Source organism: Eublepharis macularius, chromosome 2, assembly GCF_028583425.1.
Source record: "Eublepharis macularius isolate TG4126 chromosome 2, MPM_Emac_v1.0, whole genome shotgun sequence".
Taxonomy (NCBI): Eukaryota; Metazoa; Chordata; class Lepidosauria; order Squamata; family Eublepharidae; genus Eublepharis; species Eublepharis macularius.
Window position 1 is genome coordinate 48,632,032 of NC_072791.1, and position 17,788 is coordinate 48,649,819.

The 17,788-nt window shown below is 39.9% G+C and overlaps 1 protein-coding gene across 3 annotated transcripts in view; it reads left to right on the forward strand.

Moving 5' to 3' along the window:
- The window catches only part of SLC25A21 (solute carrier family 25 member 21), a 452,302-nt gene that overhangs the window by 299,605 nt on the left and 134,909 nt on the right, over positions 1–17,788 (forward strand). For 2 of the 3 annotated variants that reach the window (XM_054972241.1, XM_054972243.1), the window contains exon 3: positions 6,605–6,688. The exons of the other annotated variant lie outside the window; for it this stretch is intronic. In XM_054972241.1, coding sequence (XP_054828216.1) covers positions 6,605–6,688 — 84 coding nt within the window. The remainder of the gene's footprint in view (positions 1–6,604; positions 6,689–17,788) is intronic. 3 annotated transcript variants of the gene reach the window in all.

Sequence of the window (17,788 nt, forward strand, 5' to 3'; positions counted from 1 at the left end):
AAACAAGGATGTTGGTAAAATTAGGTGTTCACTTTATGTCTCTTAATGCAAAATTCAGTTGAAATAATGGGATTTAATTTGTTTTTTAATTATTTCCATTAAACTTCGTTCTCACAAAACACAGATGAGATAGAAAACTTATGTCCGAACTGTGCCATTTCAGTTGATGCACATATGACTGCATGCTCCTCTATGAAAGAAGGCAAAATCAAACCCACACATAGAAAGCTAGCATGTCAGGAATAAAAGTAGGATAGAAACCGTCTTCTAACCACATAGCTGATTTTTACAGACACAAAATATTTTTGTATGTGTTCATTCATGGGTTTTGACATGGGGTATTCAAATATATGACACTATCTTTACTCAGTTGAACCAGTCTAGGAAGTGCTTGTCATATTCTATTTAGAATTTATAAGGTAGTTATGCAAATAGCATGCAATGTGAATGACAAATTTGCATGAATAACCACAATACTTTTCCTTCTCAAAACATATCTCCAACTTCGAATATATAGACCTTATAATTTAAAAAAGGAGACAGGTGTATTTGCTCATAAACCACTTCAAAACTCATACACTTGAATTCAAATTAATGTTGTGAGACTTCTTTTTTCTTCCAGTGTAAAAATAAGAGGAGATTTTAAAAAGAACTATCAAAAATGAGGCTGAAGCAAATTAGACTGCAAGTTTATTGAGAGGTCCACTGGAAAGATAATTTCCTGTTTCAGTAATGCTGTCTTATGTTCTCTTTTAGGTTTGTAAGTAAAATATCATTTCAGTACCACAATACTGAAAATATAAATCCCCATATTGGCAAAATTTATACTTCTGGCTTAAAATAATTAGATATTTGTTTTGAATTGTAGTGTTCATTTTTTCAACAGTTTGTGATTTGAAAGATTTACCTTTCAAATAAATGGCAAAATTATACTCTCAATTTACTTATTATCCTTGGTAAGTAATATAAACAACCTGTAAATTCTGTTCCAGATGGTGGAAGAAGTTATCAGTATTCATTTTGTAATACCTAAGCTCCTATTGAAATCGAAGCATTAGTAATGACAAATGTAATATGTATGGTAGTGCAAATACGCAAATCATGAACAAAAGACATTTGAGCTCAAGTTACATTTGATAGCTTAAATTATGACCCTGGTATGTTTGAATGTAACCATGTCAGTCACTCAGTATATAGCTTCAGAATATTCATTTTGAGATGGAACTATGCTATTGGTATCATCAGTTAGGAGGATTCCTCGTGTAACATTTTTATTTATATCCTTTCATACAGGACCCAAACATTATCTTTTTGGCTGAGTACAAACTTGTAAAATTGCCCCCTCGCCCCGACTGCCAACTCCATGTTAGGAAATTCCTGAAGAACTGGAAGTGGAGCCTGGGGAGGGTGGGTTTTGGAGAGGCCTGGGTGGGTTTTGGAGACAGACTTCAAGGGTATAATGCCAGAGAGGCCACCTCTCGAAAGCAGCCATTTTCTCCAGGGGAACTGATTCCTGTGGTCTGCAGATTGGTTGTGATGCTAGGAGATCTCCAGGCCCTACCTGGAGGCTGACAACCCCACCCACACTAATACTATAGTTCCTCAATTCATACATGAACCATGAAAAGAAATTGTTTTAGTTATGAAATTACTGTTACATATTCCACAGTTCTGAAAAATTGCCTTTAGCTACTTTTATTTAATAGCAGCACCCAGCCTGAGATACCTACAAGTTTGCTGAGTATTTTGTAACTTTCTGGTCACTTTGTCACCTGGAAATCAGTGGTAATTCTGGGCGCTCTCCAGCTACCACCTGAAGGTTGGGAACCTTAGGAAAGCACCAATTAGAAAGAGACACATGGACAAAACCAGAATGGAGCCTTATCTGAGAGAGAGGGAGAGAGAGAGAGAGAGAAGGAAGAGGTGTTCTCCAACTCAGACATTTATTAAAGTCCCAATATTAGATTTGGATTTAAATACAACCTAACACATTTTGAAAGTCTCCTAAAACAGCCTCAACCACTTCATAAAGGTTTAATTTAAAAATATATATGAAATTATCAATTCAAAGGAAGAGAACTCTCCTTTGTTATATCAGCCTAAATGGCATAATGATTGCAACATCACTTTGTCAGATACCCAATGGGAAACTATACGGTCAGGTAAAACTATAATCTAAAGCGATAAATATTAAATTCCTATCCAAATTAATTGCAAGGTGGTACATGACACCTCTTCAATTTAATTACATTAATCTTCAATTGCATTATTTATCCAGATATCCATTCACTCTGTTGGAGACATTGTAGCTTAATTGGAGATTATTTTCATTTTTAGGCAATGTCCCAAAGTCCAGTTCTTTTGGAACTCAATCATTTTACAGATCAAGAAGATAACTGGATATATAGCCCCTAAGCAACCTGAATCAATTCTTTTGTGTCTTTGGGAAGAAGCTATGATTCCTTCTCTCAGGAAAAATTTGATTTTTATAATGCTTTTTGCTGGAAAAAGGAGAATCTACCACCTATGTCAAATCGATTTAAGAAACTATGGGACGTATTTATCATGGATAAAAGTTCTGATTGTCTCTAATTTATAGACAACCCACATTATCAGTCTACTTTCCTTGAGCAGTGGTTGCCTTTCCTAAACTACACAAGCAACACAAAGCAATCAAATATCCTCAGCTCATTTACTTATGTTTCGTTAAATTAATACACTAATGTGTAGTACATGTGACATTTACAATGGAACCCTGAGTATTGCATTATTCTCTCTGTGATATGGATAATCTCTGTAAAATGTGAAATTGTATAATTTTGACTGTTTATTAAGTTGGAAAAAGTTATATAAATAAAGAATTCTTTAAAAATTCATGTTCAAGTAACGTCTGGTCTTGCTCCTAAAATATAAGACAAAAATCAGAATGTCATAGTGCTTACACAACATGAACCTAAGTTTATATATAGTCAATTTTGGTCATAAATTCATTTTACATACTGTATTTTCAGCTTTTTTAAAAAAAGTTCCAGCATTCATATGTAAGGCTGTGCCAATTTCCACACTTCTTTCTCCCTCTGCAGATCTCTCCTAGGCTGTTCCTGAGGGTCCACTCTGTCTTCCTCTGACTGAATGGGGCAGACTAGAACTTAGGGAGGGCCCCTGCCCTAAAGGTGCTGGTACTCAGTCAGCACCAGTGAGTAGGGTACCATCACACAAAGAAAGCCCTGTGTATTTTTATTGAGGGTCAATGATGGCTTTAAATGGGTCATTGTTTGGAAGTGACACCTTCCTGTCTGCATTCTGCACATCTTCTCTTGTCCCAGTTCACCAAGTTTTCAGTTCATGCTTGAGTTTTCTTGTAACAAGTCCTGGCAATCAATTAGCTAGTTCGTTAACAAGTTACACTTGATTTTATAGAGCCTGGCAACTGCATATCAAAGAACTCAGTTCACGGATCTAGACTACAGCTCCTAATTGGCATGTAGTTTAGGGTTGCTATTAAAGCTATAAAACTGATTTACTACACAAGGAATGGATGCAAAATACTACAGAATGTTATTAATAAGAGTGTTATTCCCTATGCAGCATTACTAATGACTTATTTAATGATATCAAAATCTTTATCTCTCATGATCAGTGACAATGAACTTACTTATATGGTTGCTTGTTACTTATATTGGCTTGTTACCAGCCAATAAACAACCCAGCCAAAGCGAAGCATATTCAACTCCCTTTTACTTCAGTGGGAAAATTAGGAATGTGCTTCAGACTCTCACATTGAAATTGATGAGACTTAAAAATGCTTTATTTTGACTGGATTGTGCTCTCACTAATTTTTTCCTGAGTGTATTTTTATTAGGAAAAATAGGCTCTTAAATTAAGGTGTGTAGAGTAGAATTTGAAATGGAAAATCACACACACACACACACACACACACACACACACACACACTGAAAACGCTTCCATGCCACAATCTCTGGGCTTCATACTTGGCTCCATTTCTAAGAATATCATTTATCCTGCCGGTTCACCCTCTGTAGATTCCACTAAGAGTGCCATCCTAAGCAAGTCTACTCCAAATCTTACTCAGATCTCTTCAGTGAGTCTGACTTGCTCTTAGGATTGCACTGGGAGTGTGTCTAAAAACAATTAAGTTAATAGCAACAGTCAATCTCTATTTCTGTATTATTTTGTATTTATTTATATAAATAGAATAATCATCTGTACTTCATCTGTGTCACATGGATTTCTGTTTCTCTCCTGATTATTTCAGAGAGGCCTGAAATAATCTTCAGGTTTTGTCAGCTTGCTGTTCATCTGCTCTTTAAATCATTAATAAAACCATGGAGACATCTTTGCTCCATTAGTTTTAGTTTTCTGCTACAAAGTGAAAATTGCCACATTAATACACTTATCAGGATTGAATAATATACAGGTTTATTTCCTCCCAAATATTTTTCTTGCCCATTAAAAAGGCAGCAGTTTTTTTGGCACTGTACTGTGGTGATTAGTGTGTTGCGCTTTGCGCAATGTCACTGAAAGAGAGAAGACATTTAACCTTCCCACAGGCTCTTTGCAGGAAAAAAAAAGAGTTATGCTTCAGTTCTTACTGGAGTGTAAAGCTGTTGAAGAGTGTTTGCTGCTCTGCCAACTTGGCAACAAGTTTTTTCACTAATAAAAGAGGTTACCCTAGACTGAGATTCCAGATGTGCCAGAACTACTTTTATTAGGATTGTAGAAGGAGCCCAATGTGTTTATTCAGAAGAGGCTTCTTTTGTTATTGCCCACTGTTTTTATTACATCACAGGAAATTTGTCTCTTAAATTTGTCTTGTCTCATTACCAACTTTTTTTCTTCACATCCGCTACCCCTCTGCATACCCCACTCTATCCAATCTCACCTGCTATTGTCATTTGTCCCCTAAAAGCACTCCACTCACCAAGATACAAGTGCACAGTATTACATCTGGGCCACAAAAATGGGAAGCACAAATACTGGATGGGGGATACACCTCTGGGCAGTAGTATATGTGAAAGAGATCTTGGGGTAATAGTGGACTGTAAAGTAAATATGAGCAGTCAGTGTGATGCAGTGGCAAAAAAGGCCAATTCAATCCTGGGTTGTATCAAAGGGGCCATAGCGTCAAAATCGCAGGAGGTCATACCCCCTCTCTATACTGCCTTGGTCAGGCCGCAACTGGAGTATTGTGTGCAGTTCTGGAGGCCTCACTTCAAAAAGGATGTGGACAAAATCGAGAGGGTGCAGAGGAGAGCGACGAGGATGATCAGGGGTCTGGAGATTGAGCCCTACGAGGAAAGGCTGAGGGCCTTGGGAATGTTTAGTTTGGAGAAGAGGAGATTGAGGGGGGACATGATTGCTCTCTTTAAGTATTTGAAAGGCTGTCATTTGGAGGAGGGCAGGGAGCTGTTCCAGTTGGCAGCAGAGGATAGGACGTGAAGCAATGGGCTAAAACTACAGGCACAAAGGTACCGGCTGGATATTAGGAAGAACTTTTTCACAGTCAGAGTAGTTCAAAAGTGGCATTAGCTGCCTAGGGAGGTGGTGAGCTCCCCTTCACTGACAGTTTTCAAGAAGAGGCTGGATGAATATTTGTCAGAGATGCTTCAGGCTGATCCTGCACTGGGCAGGGGTTGGACTAGATGGTCTGTATAGCCCCTTCCAACTCCATGATTCTATGATAGATGGACTCACATTGTAGCTGTATCTGAAAAAGTGAGCTGTGACTCACGAAAGCTCATACCCTACCACAAATTTTGTTAGTCTTATAAGTGCTACTGAACTCTTGCTCTTTTCTACTGTTTTTTTCCCTTGCTTTAACACTGTATATGTCTTTTTAATTATATTGTATTAAAGGTTCATGGATAGACTTGGAAGAGATTTATACTATTTATGTATGTATGTATGTATGTATGTATGTATGTATGTATGTATGTATGTATGTATGTATGTATGTATGTCATTTATAGTCCACCTTTCTCACTGAGACTCAAGGCGGATTACATAGTATGAGCTTAGTATAACCAGTATCAAGTACATTTCCATACGGTGTCAAGGACATTTCCATAAACAATGCCATAGAGTAAATAGATACAAGTTTAAAAAGACATAGCGTTAGCAAGAATCCAATACAAAGTAGAAGAAAATACTGGAACAGAACATAATCACTTCTAGGATTGACATTAACACATGTATATTTCATAATCCAATGTACTCCAAAATGCCACACAAATGCTATCCTGTTACCTTGTAACAGAGTTATATAGTCCTAATAAAAATAGTTCTGGCATATCTGGAGTTTCTGTCTAAAGTAATGTCTTCTGTCTAAGGTAACCTCTTTTATATTGTTTGTCGCCAAGGGGTTGTCAAATTGGTAGAGCAAGTCTACAGCTCATGCAGCAGCCAAACGAGACCAGCCCCAAAGCAGCGGAGGTAAAACTGAATAATTGTTTGTGCAAAAATCTCTGCAAATTTAAATAGTGCTATAAGGATTCTGAATAATCATATGAGAATAAAATTGTAAGTCGAATATCTGAAATGAAGCTTTGTTTTGCTTTTTATTAAGCATAAACTGTTTTTATAGGTTTCAAATTCAACGAGGAAGAATTGATCCAACTAGTTACAAGAGTTTGGGAGACAGTTTCAGGACCATATTCCGGACTGAAGGGTAAGAACCCTAGTATTTATAATAGCAGTGTTTTCATGCGTCAACACCATCAAGATTTTTCTGAATGTGTCTCTCTATGTCTTATGATAACTAAAAACATTTTAGCTGGCCTTTTATACATGGAATGCCAGATTCTGCCTTTCATTATAGCAAGTGGTATTGACGTGAGGTGCAACTGTCTTCGTGACTTAATTGATCCAGAGGAGTTAGCCGTGTTAGTCTGTAGTAGCAAAATCAAAAAGAGTCCAGTAGCACCTTTAAGACTAACCAATTTTATTGTAGCATAAGTTTTCGAGAATCACAGTTCTCTTCGTCAGATGCATGGAGGGCAAAAAGAAACTGGTCAGATATAGAGGAGGAGAGGGGAGGGTGGAGTAGATGCAAACAGCTCCTTCTGATATGGAGATCAGTTAAGGAAATCAGTTACCTCTGATCATGAGATAACCATTCATAGTCCCTATTCAGTCCCAGCTTGACAGAGTCAAATTTACATATGAATTCCAATTCAGCAGCTTCCCGTTGGATTTTGTTTTTGAAAGGTTTCTGTTGAACTACAGTGACCTTTAAGTCTTTGATGGAATGTCCTGGTAGATTGAAGTGTTCTCCCACTGGTTTCTGGACATTGCCATTTCTAATGTCAGATTTGTGTCCATTTATTCTTTTGCGTAGAGATTGGCTGGTTTGTCCAATGTACAGAGCAGATGGACATTGTTGGCACATGAGGGCATATATCAGATTGGAGGATGAGCAGCTGTAAGAGCCAGAGACAGTGTAGTTGATGCCATTGGGTCCTGTAATTGTATTCCCTGGGTAGATATAAGGGCAGAGCTGGCATCTGGGTCTGTTGCAGGGCCTGGTACCTGTGCTGGTGACTCTGCTAGCCGATTCATGATTGTAAGTGAGAAGTTGTTTAAGATTGGGGGGCTGTCTGTAGGCAAGGAGAGGTCTTCCACCCAGGGCTTCTGAGAGAGAGGTATCATTTTCCAGGATGGGTTGTAGCTCACTGATGATACGTTGGATGGGTTTGAGCTGGGAACTATAGGTGACAACCAGTGGTGTTCTGTTGTTAGTTCCTTTAGGTTTGTCCTGGAGTAGGCTGTTTCTGGGTACTAGTCTGGCCCTGTTGGTTTGTTTCCTCACTTCATTTGGTGGGTACGGTAGCCTCAAAAATGCTTGTTGTAAATCTCTTAAGTGGGAGTCCCGATCAAGAGCATTGGAGCAGATACGGTTGTAACGTAAGGCTTGGCTGTAGACAATTGACCGAGTGGTATGTTTAGGGTGGTAGCTGGAGGCATGTAGATATGAGTATCGGTCTGTGGGTTTCCGGTATAAGGTGATATTTATCCGTCCATTATGTAGTCGTACAGGGGTGTCCAGGAAGTGTACCTGTTGTGTAGAGTGGTCCAGGCTCAGGTTGATAGTAGGGTGAAAGTTGTTGAAGTCCTGATGAAATCTCTCGAGGGCTTCCTTCCCATGGGTCCAAATGATGAAGATGTCATCCAAGAATCATGCAAACAGATGCCTGGAGTACTGTTGTTGACACAATGAGAATGTTGCTGTATTGCAGAAGGCCTAAACCTTCTTTTGGATTTTTAGTATGGGAAAGATATCGTTGAAGTCTTGTTTCATTTAACGTTGCATTTATATGAGATGTGGGAAAAAATAAACAATTCTTTTAAAGAAACATTTCCTGACATTCAAACCAGAGATGCAGTTCAAAACCATTCTCCTGCTGATTCGGTTTTGTTTTCCCGGCCATGTCGGACGCTCCTCTCCGCAGGTCCGGGAGGAAGCGCCCGAGCAGCCTGACCGGGTGGTTGACCTGCGAGGGTTAACCCCCAGGACTCCCAGTGAGGGGGTCAGGGTTCGGAGTGCTGCGGGAAGAGCCACCTGAAGTCGATGCAGGGGGTAAATTGCCCATCTGCTCCAACGGAGGCCGGCAGACATGCGCAGCACATCGCGTGCTGCCAGGCCATGGAGAACGGCAACAAGCAGATTTAAGGTGAAAACCTGTAAGTAAGCGAATCCCTTCTGTCATTCCAAGCGTATGCGAAGGATTGGTGAGAGTTGAAGCTAAGAAGGTTCGGATATCTTCCCCTTCTTTGAGTTTTGGAACTTAGTTGGCGGAGTCCCCCCCCTAAGATGGCGACGAAAAAGCAGAGCCCTGCTGTGGGCAAATCTGTTTCGGCTGCATTGCTGGGGAAAGGAGAGTCTCTTGAAGAGGTGGTTAAACGGTCGGTCGTTGAAGCTATGAAGCCCTTTGTTGATATGCTAAATGAAATCAGTCAAAGGGCTGACTCAGTTGGGAACGAAGTGAAAACCATTAAAGACGTAGCGTCAGGGGCAGAGTAGTCTGCTCGGGAAAACGCAGTACTCATGAAAACAACAAACAAAGAAATAAAACTTTTGGAGAATCAATTGATAGGGCTACAAGTGGATCATGCTCAGACGATATTGCGTCTTCAGAATGTGAAGGAGGAGGAAAGTGAAAATTTAAAGGATTGGTGTCGGAACTTTTGGCGTCATACGCAAAGGCAACTAAAGAAGAGTTAAAAAGCGATATTCTGGAAGTCCGCCGGACATCTTCAAAATATGCAACGAAGCATCAGCTGCTCACGAGATTATTATTGATTTTTCATCTAAGAAGACTCGGGACACCATCTTATATAATTCGTATAATGTGGACTTGGACTTTCTGGATAATAAGGTTAAGATATTGAAGGGCGTTCCATTTTTAGCTCGGAAAAGAAGATTTAAATATAAAAGGTTTGCAGCTCTTCTGAGGAAGCGTGAAATAAAATACAAATGGTTATTTCTGGAAGGCATCTGGTTCAGTTATAAAGACCAAGCCTACAAGATAGCATCGGAAGCACAGCTGAGGGACTTTGTGTTTAAACATCAAGAGTTTCAACAAGGAGAAGATTTAGAACCTGAAGGGGGGAGTGGGGAGGAGGGAGTAAGCGCAGCTACTGTAGCTGTTCAGAGAGAGCTGCGACCGAGACGCAGGGGGGGAAGAAGACCTGGTCCTGATTGTAGTTCGTATTTTATAAGATCTACCAATCTAATAGCATATTAGAAAGTTTAACTTTAAATAATTGTATTATGAAGGGAATGCAAAACTTGTAGTTGTAGTGTGTGTTTTCTATATGTTGTTTCTTCCCTTTCCCCCTGTTCCTTTTTCCTTTTTTGTAGTTTTTGTAGTAATTAAAAATAAAAATTTATATATATATAAAAAAAAACCATTCTCCTGCTTACCGGGAAGAGGAGTAGCAAGCAACCACTGAAGGTTGCCAGGTCTTCTGGGCACCAAATTGGGGAACAGAGGCAGTGGGGATTGGGAGAGCAGCTGGTACTTGCCTTAACAGTGTTTGGGCCCAATTTTTAGAGAATTAGGTCCCAGCAGGACCCATCGCTTCTTCATTGTGTTGGAAATGACATCATTTTCTGGCAAGAGAGGAGCAAGCGCACCCATTTTAGCCGTGTACCATCTGGAAAGAGTGTATGTGGTTGGCCGGTTCCTTATGCCTTCCCCTCCCCTCCCCTCCTCCATGATGGCAGGATCTGCTCTTTGCTTTTGGGAAGAGGTGCTGTTTGGTTTTCTTTTAAAAGAAAGAAGATGTTTTGTTCTCTGTGAGTCCACAGGCCAAGGCTGCCTTGCTAAGCCCGAAGAGATGAAATTCTGGATCTATGACCAAGCCAAGGGGTTAGATAGGGTTGCCAGCACTGAGCTGAGAAGTTCCTAGTGATTAAGGGGTGAACCTGTGAAGTGCGGGATTTGGGGAGGGTGGCACCTGCCCAGGAGCTCAACACTTTGGTAGAGAGTAAACTGCTAGGGATCCCAAAGATCCAGGGGTTTATTTTTCCCAGTTTCAATTCAAGACTGAAGAAGCAAGTAGGCATCAGGAAACATACAGAATGCCACTTGTAATGCACTTAGCTACGTAAGCATTCCAAATATGTCCTGTGACATTTCAGTGCACTTACACTCTGACATATGGTTGAAGAGTTGGCACTCCATTAGTATACTTGTGTGGGATACAAGTTGCAGTCATGCTAATGCAATGTGAATTTATCACACAGATGATAAACACATTTAAATATGATGTAAAATGTATGGAAAGCTTAGACAGAAAAGCATAACTATGGCCCATATTGCATATATGCTGTCTTATTTATTGTTGCGCTGGTTCATAGAGCTTGTTTGATGACCGCTGTCATTTTCAAGCATTTTCCTCAAGCATTTTTTTCTTACCACTATGATTTGTAAGTTTGGGGGAAATTACTTTAGGCAAGTTATTTGTTGGATTGGTAACAGCAAAGAATTTTAAAACAATATAAAGCGTGGTGTGGTGTAAAGAAGACAATAACCTTTTGAAAAGCATCTGCTCCTAGTCTTCCCTCTGTCAACACCAAAGATTAGTGAATGTAACACTTACTCTTCTTTCACTGCAGACACAGGCATTTTCTGAGGAGTGCTTTCTTACTGAGAGCTCTTTAGTGGGCTTGCCACTCCCAAACAATGTGAAAACTTTTGTGCTGGAGTTAGCCTGAGTGAGAGTTGATTAGGAATCTGAAAACCAACCCCTGGCAGACTGGGGTGTTGACAAGAAGGGGAAAAAAGAATTTTGTTTTCTTTTCAGCTCTTGGTATTCTTGGGCTCAGGAAAGAGTGGAGCTCTTGTGCAATTTTCAAGTGTTTTGTAACAATTGTTGTTGTTGGAGAAACCGTAAGGAATAACAGGAGAAAATTCTCCCCCTAGAACAATTTAAAATTAAGGCTACAAGATACCAATGGGTTTATTTTCTTTAATGCTGCTGTGTTGGTACATTAGAGGCTTCTTAAAGGCTGATTTTTTTATGCTAGTATGTAGTAGAGTTACTAACCTCAAGGTGAAACCTGGAGTTCTCTCGACTGGCTGCTGAAGGAAGGGAGAGATTCCTGGGGCAGGAAGTAAAACACTACACTTCCTGTGCCAGAATTTTTTCTCCCCTGCGTCCAGCGCAAGGTAGTCAAGCATTTTTTGGCTTTATATCCTGCCCTCGGTTTTGAAGAAGTACTGTGCCCATCCTCCACCCCCACCCTAAAGTTTGGAAAGTGAGGGTTGTGAAAGGTTTGCTTTGTGCCAGTGAGAGGAGTGGTTGATGCTGTCATCCAATGGCCCTTTTGGTGCTCTTTCACACACAATGCAAGGAAAGACTGGAAGTGCCAGCAACAGCAACCTAGGCATCTAGAGAGTCTCATGTACTTTATCCTTCTGTGTGTGTTTTATTCCACTTTGGGCTTCTTCTGAGTGCATATGTTTTACAACCACCGTCTCAGCTTCTTCTGTTTATATTCCCAGTTCCCCTTTCCTTTGTGTGTGTGTGTGTATTTGGCTGTACTTCTTGTACTTGGCTCTACCTCCTGTAGCAGGCATTTTGTTGTGATGCCCTCCACCCTCTTTCAAAATTCCAAAGATGTCCATTGGCTCAAAAAGGTTGGGGACCCTGATTTTAAAAATTGTTAATTTGCAAAGTGATATTTTCCTGCATACTTGAGAGTCTTTTGATTATGTTGATACTTCTACCTTTTCTGTGGGCAGAGAAAGTAGTATAGGTGCCAGGCAATCCTCAAGGGAAAGGAATTCCACAGGTCAAGTGACACTGCTGAAAAAGCCCTGTTCCTGGTTGCCATCTGCCTCATCTCTGAAGGTGGGGCACAGAGAGCAGGGCTTGTGAAACAGATCTTCATGGGCTATATGGGAAGATGCAGTCTTTCTTCATGTATCCTGGTCCCAAACCATTTAGGGCTTTAAGGTAAACCCTTCACTTTGAATTATGCCTGGAAACAAATGAGCAACCAGTGATCTTTCAGCAATCCCTGTATCCTGCCCCTAACAAAAGATTGGCTGCTGCATTTTGAACAAGGTGACGTTTCTGTACCATTTTCAAAGGCAGTCTCACATAAAGCACATTATAGCAATCTAACCTGGCTGTAATCAGTGTGTGGTTTAGGGATGTGTGCCAAGAAAATCTTGTTATAATTTCAGATCGGGACTTGGGGTGGCTTATGATAATTTATTTCTGGATAGGACAATACCAGTTCAGTATTCACATCTGTTCGGTTTTCCAAGCTCCAGAGTTTGGGACCATTATTTTCAATGGGTAATGTATATGAGGGTCTGGGGCAGCTATTTATAAATATAATGGCACCAAATTTACACAAAACATAGTTGTCATGGCCCAGTCTGGACTCAATGAGAGTAAGGACTCCTCTGGAGGAGAAGAGCCTCGTGTAACCAGCCAGGCCTCCTCAGGAGAAGAGGAGCTCCGTGTAGCCAGCCCTAGCCCTGACTCAGCAGAAGCTGGTGATCAGGAAAAACAGCTGCTGGCTGATCAGAGTTCATAGCCAGCAGCTGAGGCAGAGGCACCAGCACCCTCCAGCCCCAATACCACAGGGGTAGCTCAGCCAGGGATGTCCAATGCCACAGGTGAAGCCTAGCCAGGGGCTTCCACCCCCGCTCCCCAGGTTCACCCACACCCAAAGAGCGCCGCAGACAACAGCAGAGATTGGAACTGCAGGAGAAATGGCGTAGTGCTCGTCTCCTGAGCCATCACCAGCTTCTGGAGAGCAGTGATGAGTAAAATCAGAGTGGAGCCCCAGCAGCTGGCTGCAAACCACACCTGGCTATAAAAGCCTGGCTGGAGAAACTGCCAGGCATGAAAGCAAAGTGTTACCTACCTGCTGCAACTGCTCTCTGTCGCTTGTATTGTGCTTGTGCCTACTCCTAGACCTGATGCTATCAGTAACTGGACTTGACCTGGCTTTTGGATTCTGGACACACCCCTGGTGTTTACCTTGTGCTCTGACTATGGATTGGCTTTTGAATCTTGAACTCCCCCTTGGCTTTGTGTTGGTGCTCAGACTTTGGACTATCAGTTTGAGCAGGCCCAGCCCACAACAATACTATTCCCTCTAATCTCAAGAACCCCTACATTTCAGTCAGATTGAACAAAGGGGGTTGATTTTACTCTGACACCCATAATAGGTCCTTCTCTGCGCAGCCACACTTCTCTCTACTGATTCCTAAATTGGCAGTCGAGCAGCAGCCAAGCAGTAGAGCTCCAGCCAGCCATCATCATCAACAAAAAATCTCCTGTCTGCATTCGTTTCATTTTCCTGCTCTTACAGTCATGAACAATATTTTTTTTTTTAACTTACCACTGAAAACTCTGCATTTTCCTTCCTTCCTTCCTTGTTGTGGTCTGTTGTTTGTTTCACAAAGTGATTAATGATTCCTTTGCAGAACCCCCATCCTGTTTCATCCTGTCTGTCAGCCATTATTCCCTTTGGGGATTTGGGAGTGTGGGGGGGGGGATGTTTTTTAACCAAATTGCATAAAATTTCAGTAGAGCAGTGGGCTGCCTATCCACCAAAGAACACTGAAGTTTCAAGCAGATTGGACCAAGGGTCACTGGATTACAGGCCACTGAACCAGCTACCCCCAGCTGCTAACTGTAGAGAAAAAGGGCTCTGCCTCACAAAAAGGAGCGAAGAAGAACGGCAGCCCTCTGCAGCATGCCCCCAAAGGTGATTGGCTGGGAGAACTTTGTGTTTCTCCCTTGCAAGGATCCGATTGGAAAGGAGAAATGCCATTGTCCAGGAAATGAGCAGAATCAAAGAAAACTACAAGCTCATATTACATGGCTGGTAAGAACCTGAACTTGAGGCAAAAAACCACGGATTGTTCAGGGAGGGGGTTTCATAGTTCTCAGGCATCTTGTACTGGTGTTACCATTCCAGACAATCACAGTAATGACCTGAAACAGCAATTTGTGTGTTTATCTTCCACTTGGAAAATTCATAATGTACATCCCAAGTGTGGATCACTGTGGCCTAATCATGCTTTTTGAGGAATGCCCATAGCTGGTGTATCAACCAAAGCTGATAAAAATCACTACATGCCACAAAGGAGATTTGGGCCTCCAACTGTAGGCTAAGTGTAATTGTGCTGTGTTGTTCTGCAGTAAAACAGCAGCATTTTAGTCCACTGGCACCTTAGAGACAAACAAGATTTTTGATATAGGTTTTTGAGTTAAACCTCCCTTCTTCAGATACCTGAAGAATATGAAGAAGGGAAGTTTGATCTTCATGAATAATGCCCCGTAGGATACTTTTAAATCTTCCTGCCAAGATCAATGCAAACAGCTTATAGTCATTATTTAGTAGTGATATTGGCCTGTAGTTTCTTGTCAATGTGTGATCTTGTCCCTCTTTTGGAATAAGTGTTATGTTGGCTTCCTTTCATGAGTCCGGCATTTTCCCTCCCTCTAAAACAGAGTTCATCGTCTTTTGTAAAGACTGAAGAAGTTCATCCTCAAAACACTTATATAACTACTTGGGAGGCCATCTGGTCCAGGGGCTTTTTCCAACTTACTCTTTTTTATGGCTTCTTCCACTTCTCTTACTGTTATAGGTCCATTCATAATTTGTCTTTGTCGTTCCATGATCTTAGGTAACTTCTGTTTATTAATATATTCATCTATTTTTTCCACTGGCACATCACAACTCTTATACAGATTTGTATAGTACTGATAACTTGCCTTTTGTATTTCTGCAGTGTCTGTTAATGCCTTATCCACCTCTTGTATTTTCAATATCATTCTCTTTTCTCTCTCCTTTCTCAATTTATAAGCTAACCATTTCCCTGTCTTATTTGCATATTCAAATGTTATTTGTTTAGCATAATTCAATTTAATTTCCATTTCTCTTGACATTAACATCGATAGTTGTTGTTGTAAGATCTTAATATGTTGCAATATATTAGTATTTCCAGGAGCTCTCTTGAGTTCTTCTTCTTTGCTCTTTATTTCCTCCAAAATAAATTGCTTTTTCTGTTGGTTCTTTGTTCTCAGTTGAACATTATATTGAATTAGGTAACTTGCATCCCAGACCATTCTCATATCTGTACCTTTGTTTAAGTTTAATTCAAAATATTCTTTTAGCTTATTTTTAAAGTCTTTGATAATCCCTTCATTTTGTAATAGAGCTTCATTTAATCTCCACCTAAAGGTACCCCCTTTCCCCCTACAAGTCATGGATACTGGGTTTATGGTCTGAAAATGTCTTAGGTAGGACCTCTATTTTAACCACCTTGGTGGCAATGTCCCTTGATGTCAAAATCATATCTATTCTTGAGAAAGATCTATGTCTTTCTGGGGGAAAAAGTATACTCTCTTGCGTTACCATTTTTCTGTCTCCACAAATCAATCAGATCCAAATTGTCCATTAGATCAAAAAAGGCTTTAGGTAGTTTACCCTGGTTCATCTTAATATGTTTCTCAGAGCATCTATCTATCTTTGGATTGTTCACTCCATTCCAATCCCCCATCAAACAATAGTTTTAATATGCTAGATCTGTTAAACAATCCCCATTTTTTTTTATAAAATCCAGTTTTATTCTCATTTGCAGAGTAAAGACCCATCACCAATGTTTTTGTCCCATGTACATCAATTCCTACCTAAGAGGCATCTAAAGGACAATGTAAGAACAGTATTGGATATTCTGGAATATTTAGAAAAATATAATGAAAGACAAGTAGCTTTGATTTTCCTAGACGCCGAGAAGGCTTTCGATAATTTAAACTGGAAATTTTTGTTTAAGATATTGGACTTTGGGGACAATTTTATTAAGTGGACTAAGTCAATCTATACAACCCAGACTCTACTGATAGTCATGAATGGAGAGTTAACTAAACCATGTGGAATACAAAGAGGCACAAGACAAGGCTGCCTATTGTCACCTTTGTTGTTTATACTGATGCTTGAAGTTTTGAATAGGGACATAAGACAAGATGAGATAATTCGAGGTGTTAAGGTAAAACAGGAGAACTACAAACTGAGAGCCTTTGCAGATGATTTGCTGTTGATTTTGGAGGACACTTTGAAAGGAATTGAAACTCTAATGACAAAATTGAAAGAATTTGGTGTAGTGACTGGTTTTAAGGTCAATAAGCAGAAAACCAGAGTCTTAACTAAAAATATGAAAAAACAAGATCAAATGAAACTTGAGAGCATAACAGGGTTTAAAGTTGAGAAAAAGGTAAAATACTTGGGTATTACTTTGTCAAATATGAACTGTATGTTATTCCAAAGTAATTATATTAAGACTTGGAAAGACTTGGAAAGAAATTAAAAGGGATATGCTAAGATGGGATAAAATTCAGTTATCACTGTTGGGAAGAATAGCTACAATTAAAATGAATTTCCTACCTAGAATGTCATTCCTATTTCAGACAATTCCTGTATTGACAACAGAGACACTATTTAAGCAATGGCAGAAGGATATATCGAGATGGATACTGTTAAAAAATAGATTACTGGACCTGGAAGGGTATGATCTAAAATTTGGGTGGCATGGGTATCTATGCTATGACAAAGTTTAAGCCAACACAGAGTTTAATAATCATTATGCAAGGCATGCAATCCTGAGAGTATGGAATAAATACAAACAAGTTTTGTTCAAAAATACCTCTCTGGCTGTCATCGCAAGAAGCTCATTTTAGAAGGGAAATGGTTAGTCCACCTAAATGGTTAACTTATCAGGATTTATTGGAATTCTCTCAGGACCAAGTTAAAATTAAATCAAGAGAGGACTTAGCAGCAGAAAGGCACGTCTGTCAGTGGTTTCCATATCTGCAAATTTTGGACCGATTCAAACTAGACAAGAGTCATTATGACTTTGAGAAATCTAAAACTGAACTTGAAATATCCCTTTGTACAAATGATGAACATGTTATTTCTAAAATGTATAAACTTTTGTTGAGGTTTGAGACAGAGGAAGAGCAATTGTGGACATGATATATGAATGGAGCAATGGGAAAATATGTGAACAAGAGGGCTGAAATTTACATTAAGCTCTAGTAATAAAGATTTTTTTTTTATAAAATGATGTATCGTTGGTATATGACTCCTGAAAAATTGGATAGAATGTATACGGGTATCAAATTTATGCTGGAAATGTGCTAAACAAGAAGGGACATTTTTTCATATGTGGTGGACTTGTAAGAAAGCAAAGAGTTTTTGGTTGCAGATTCAATCATCAATTCAGAAGATATTGAA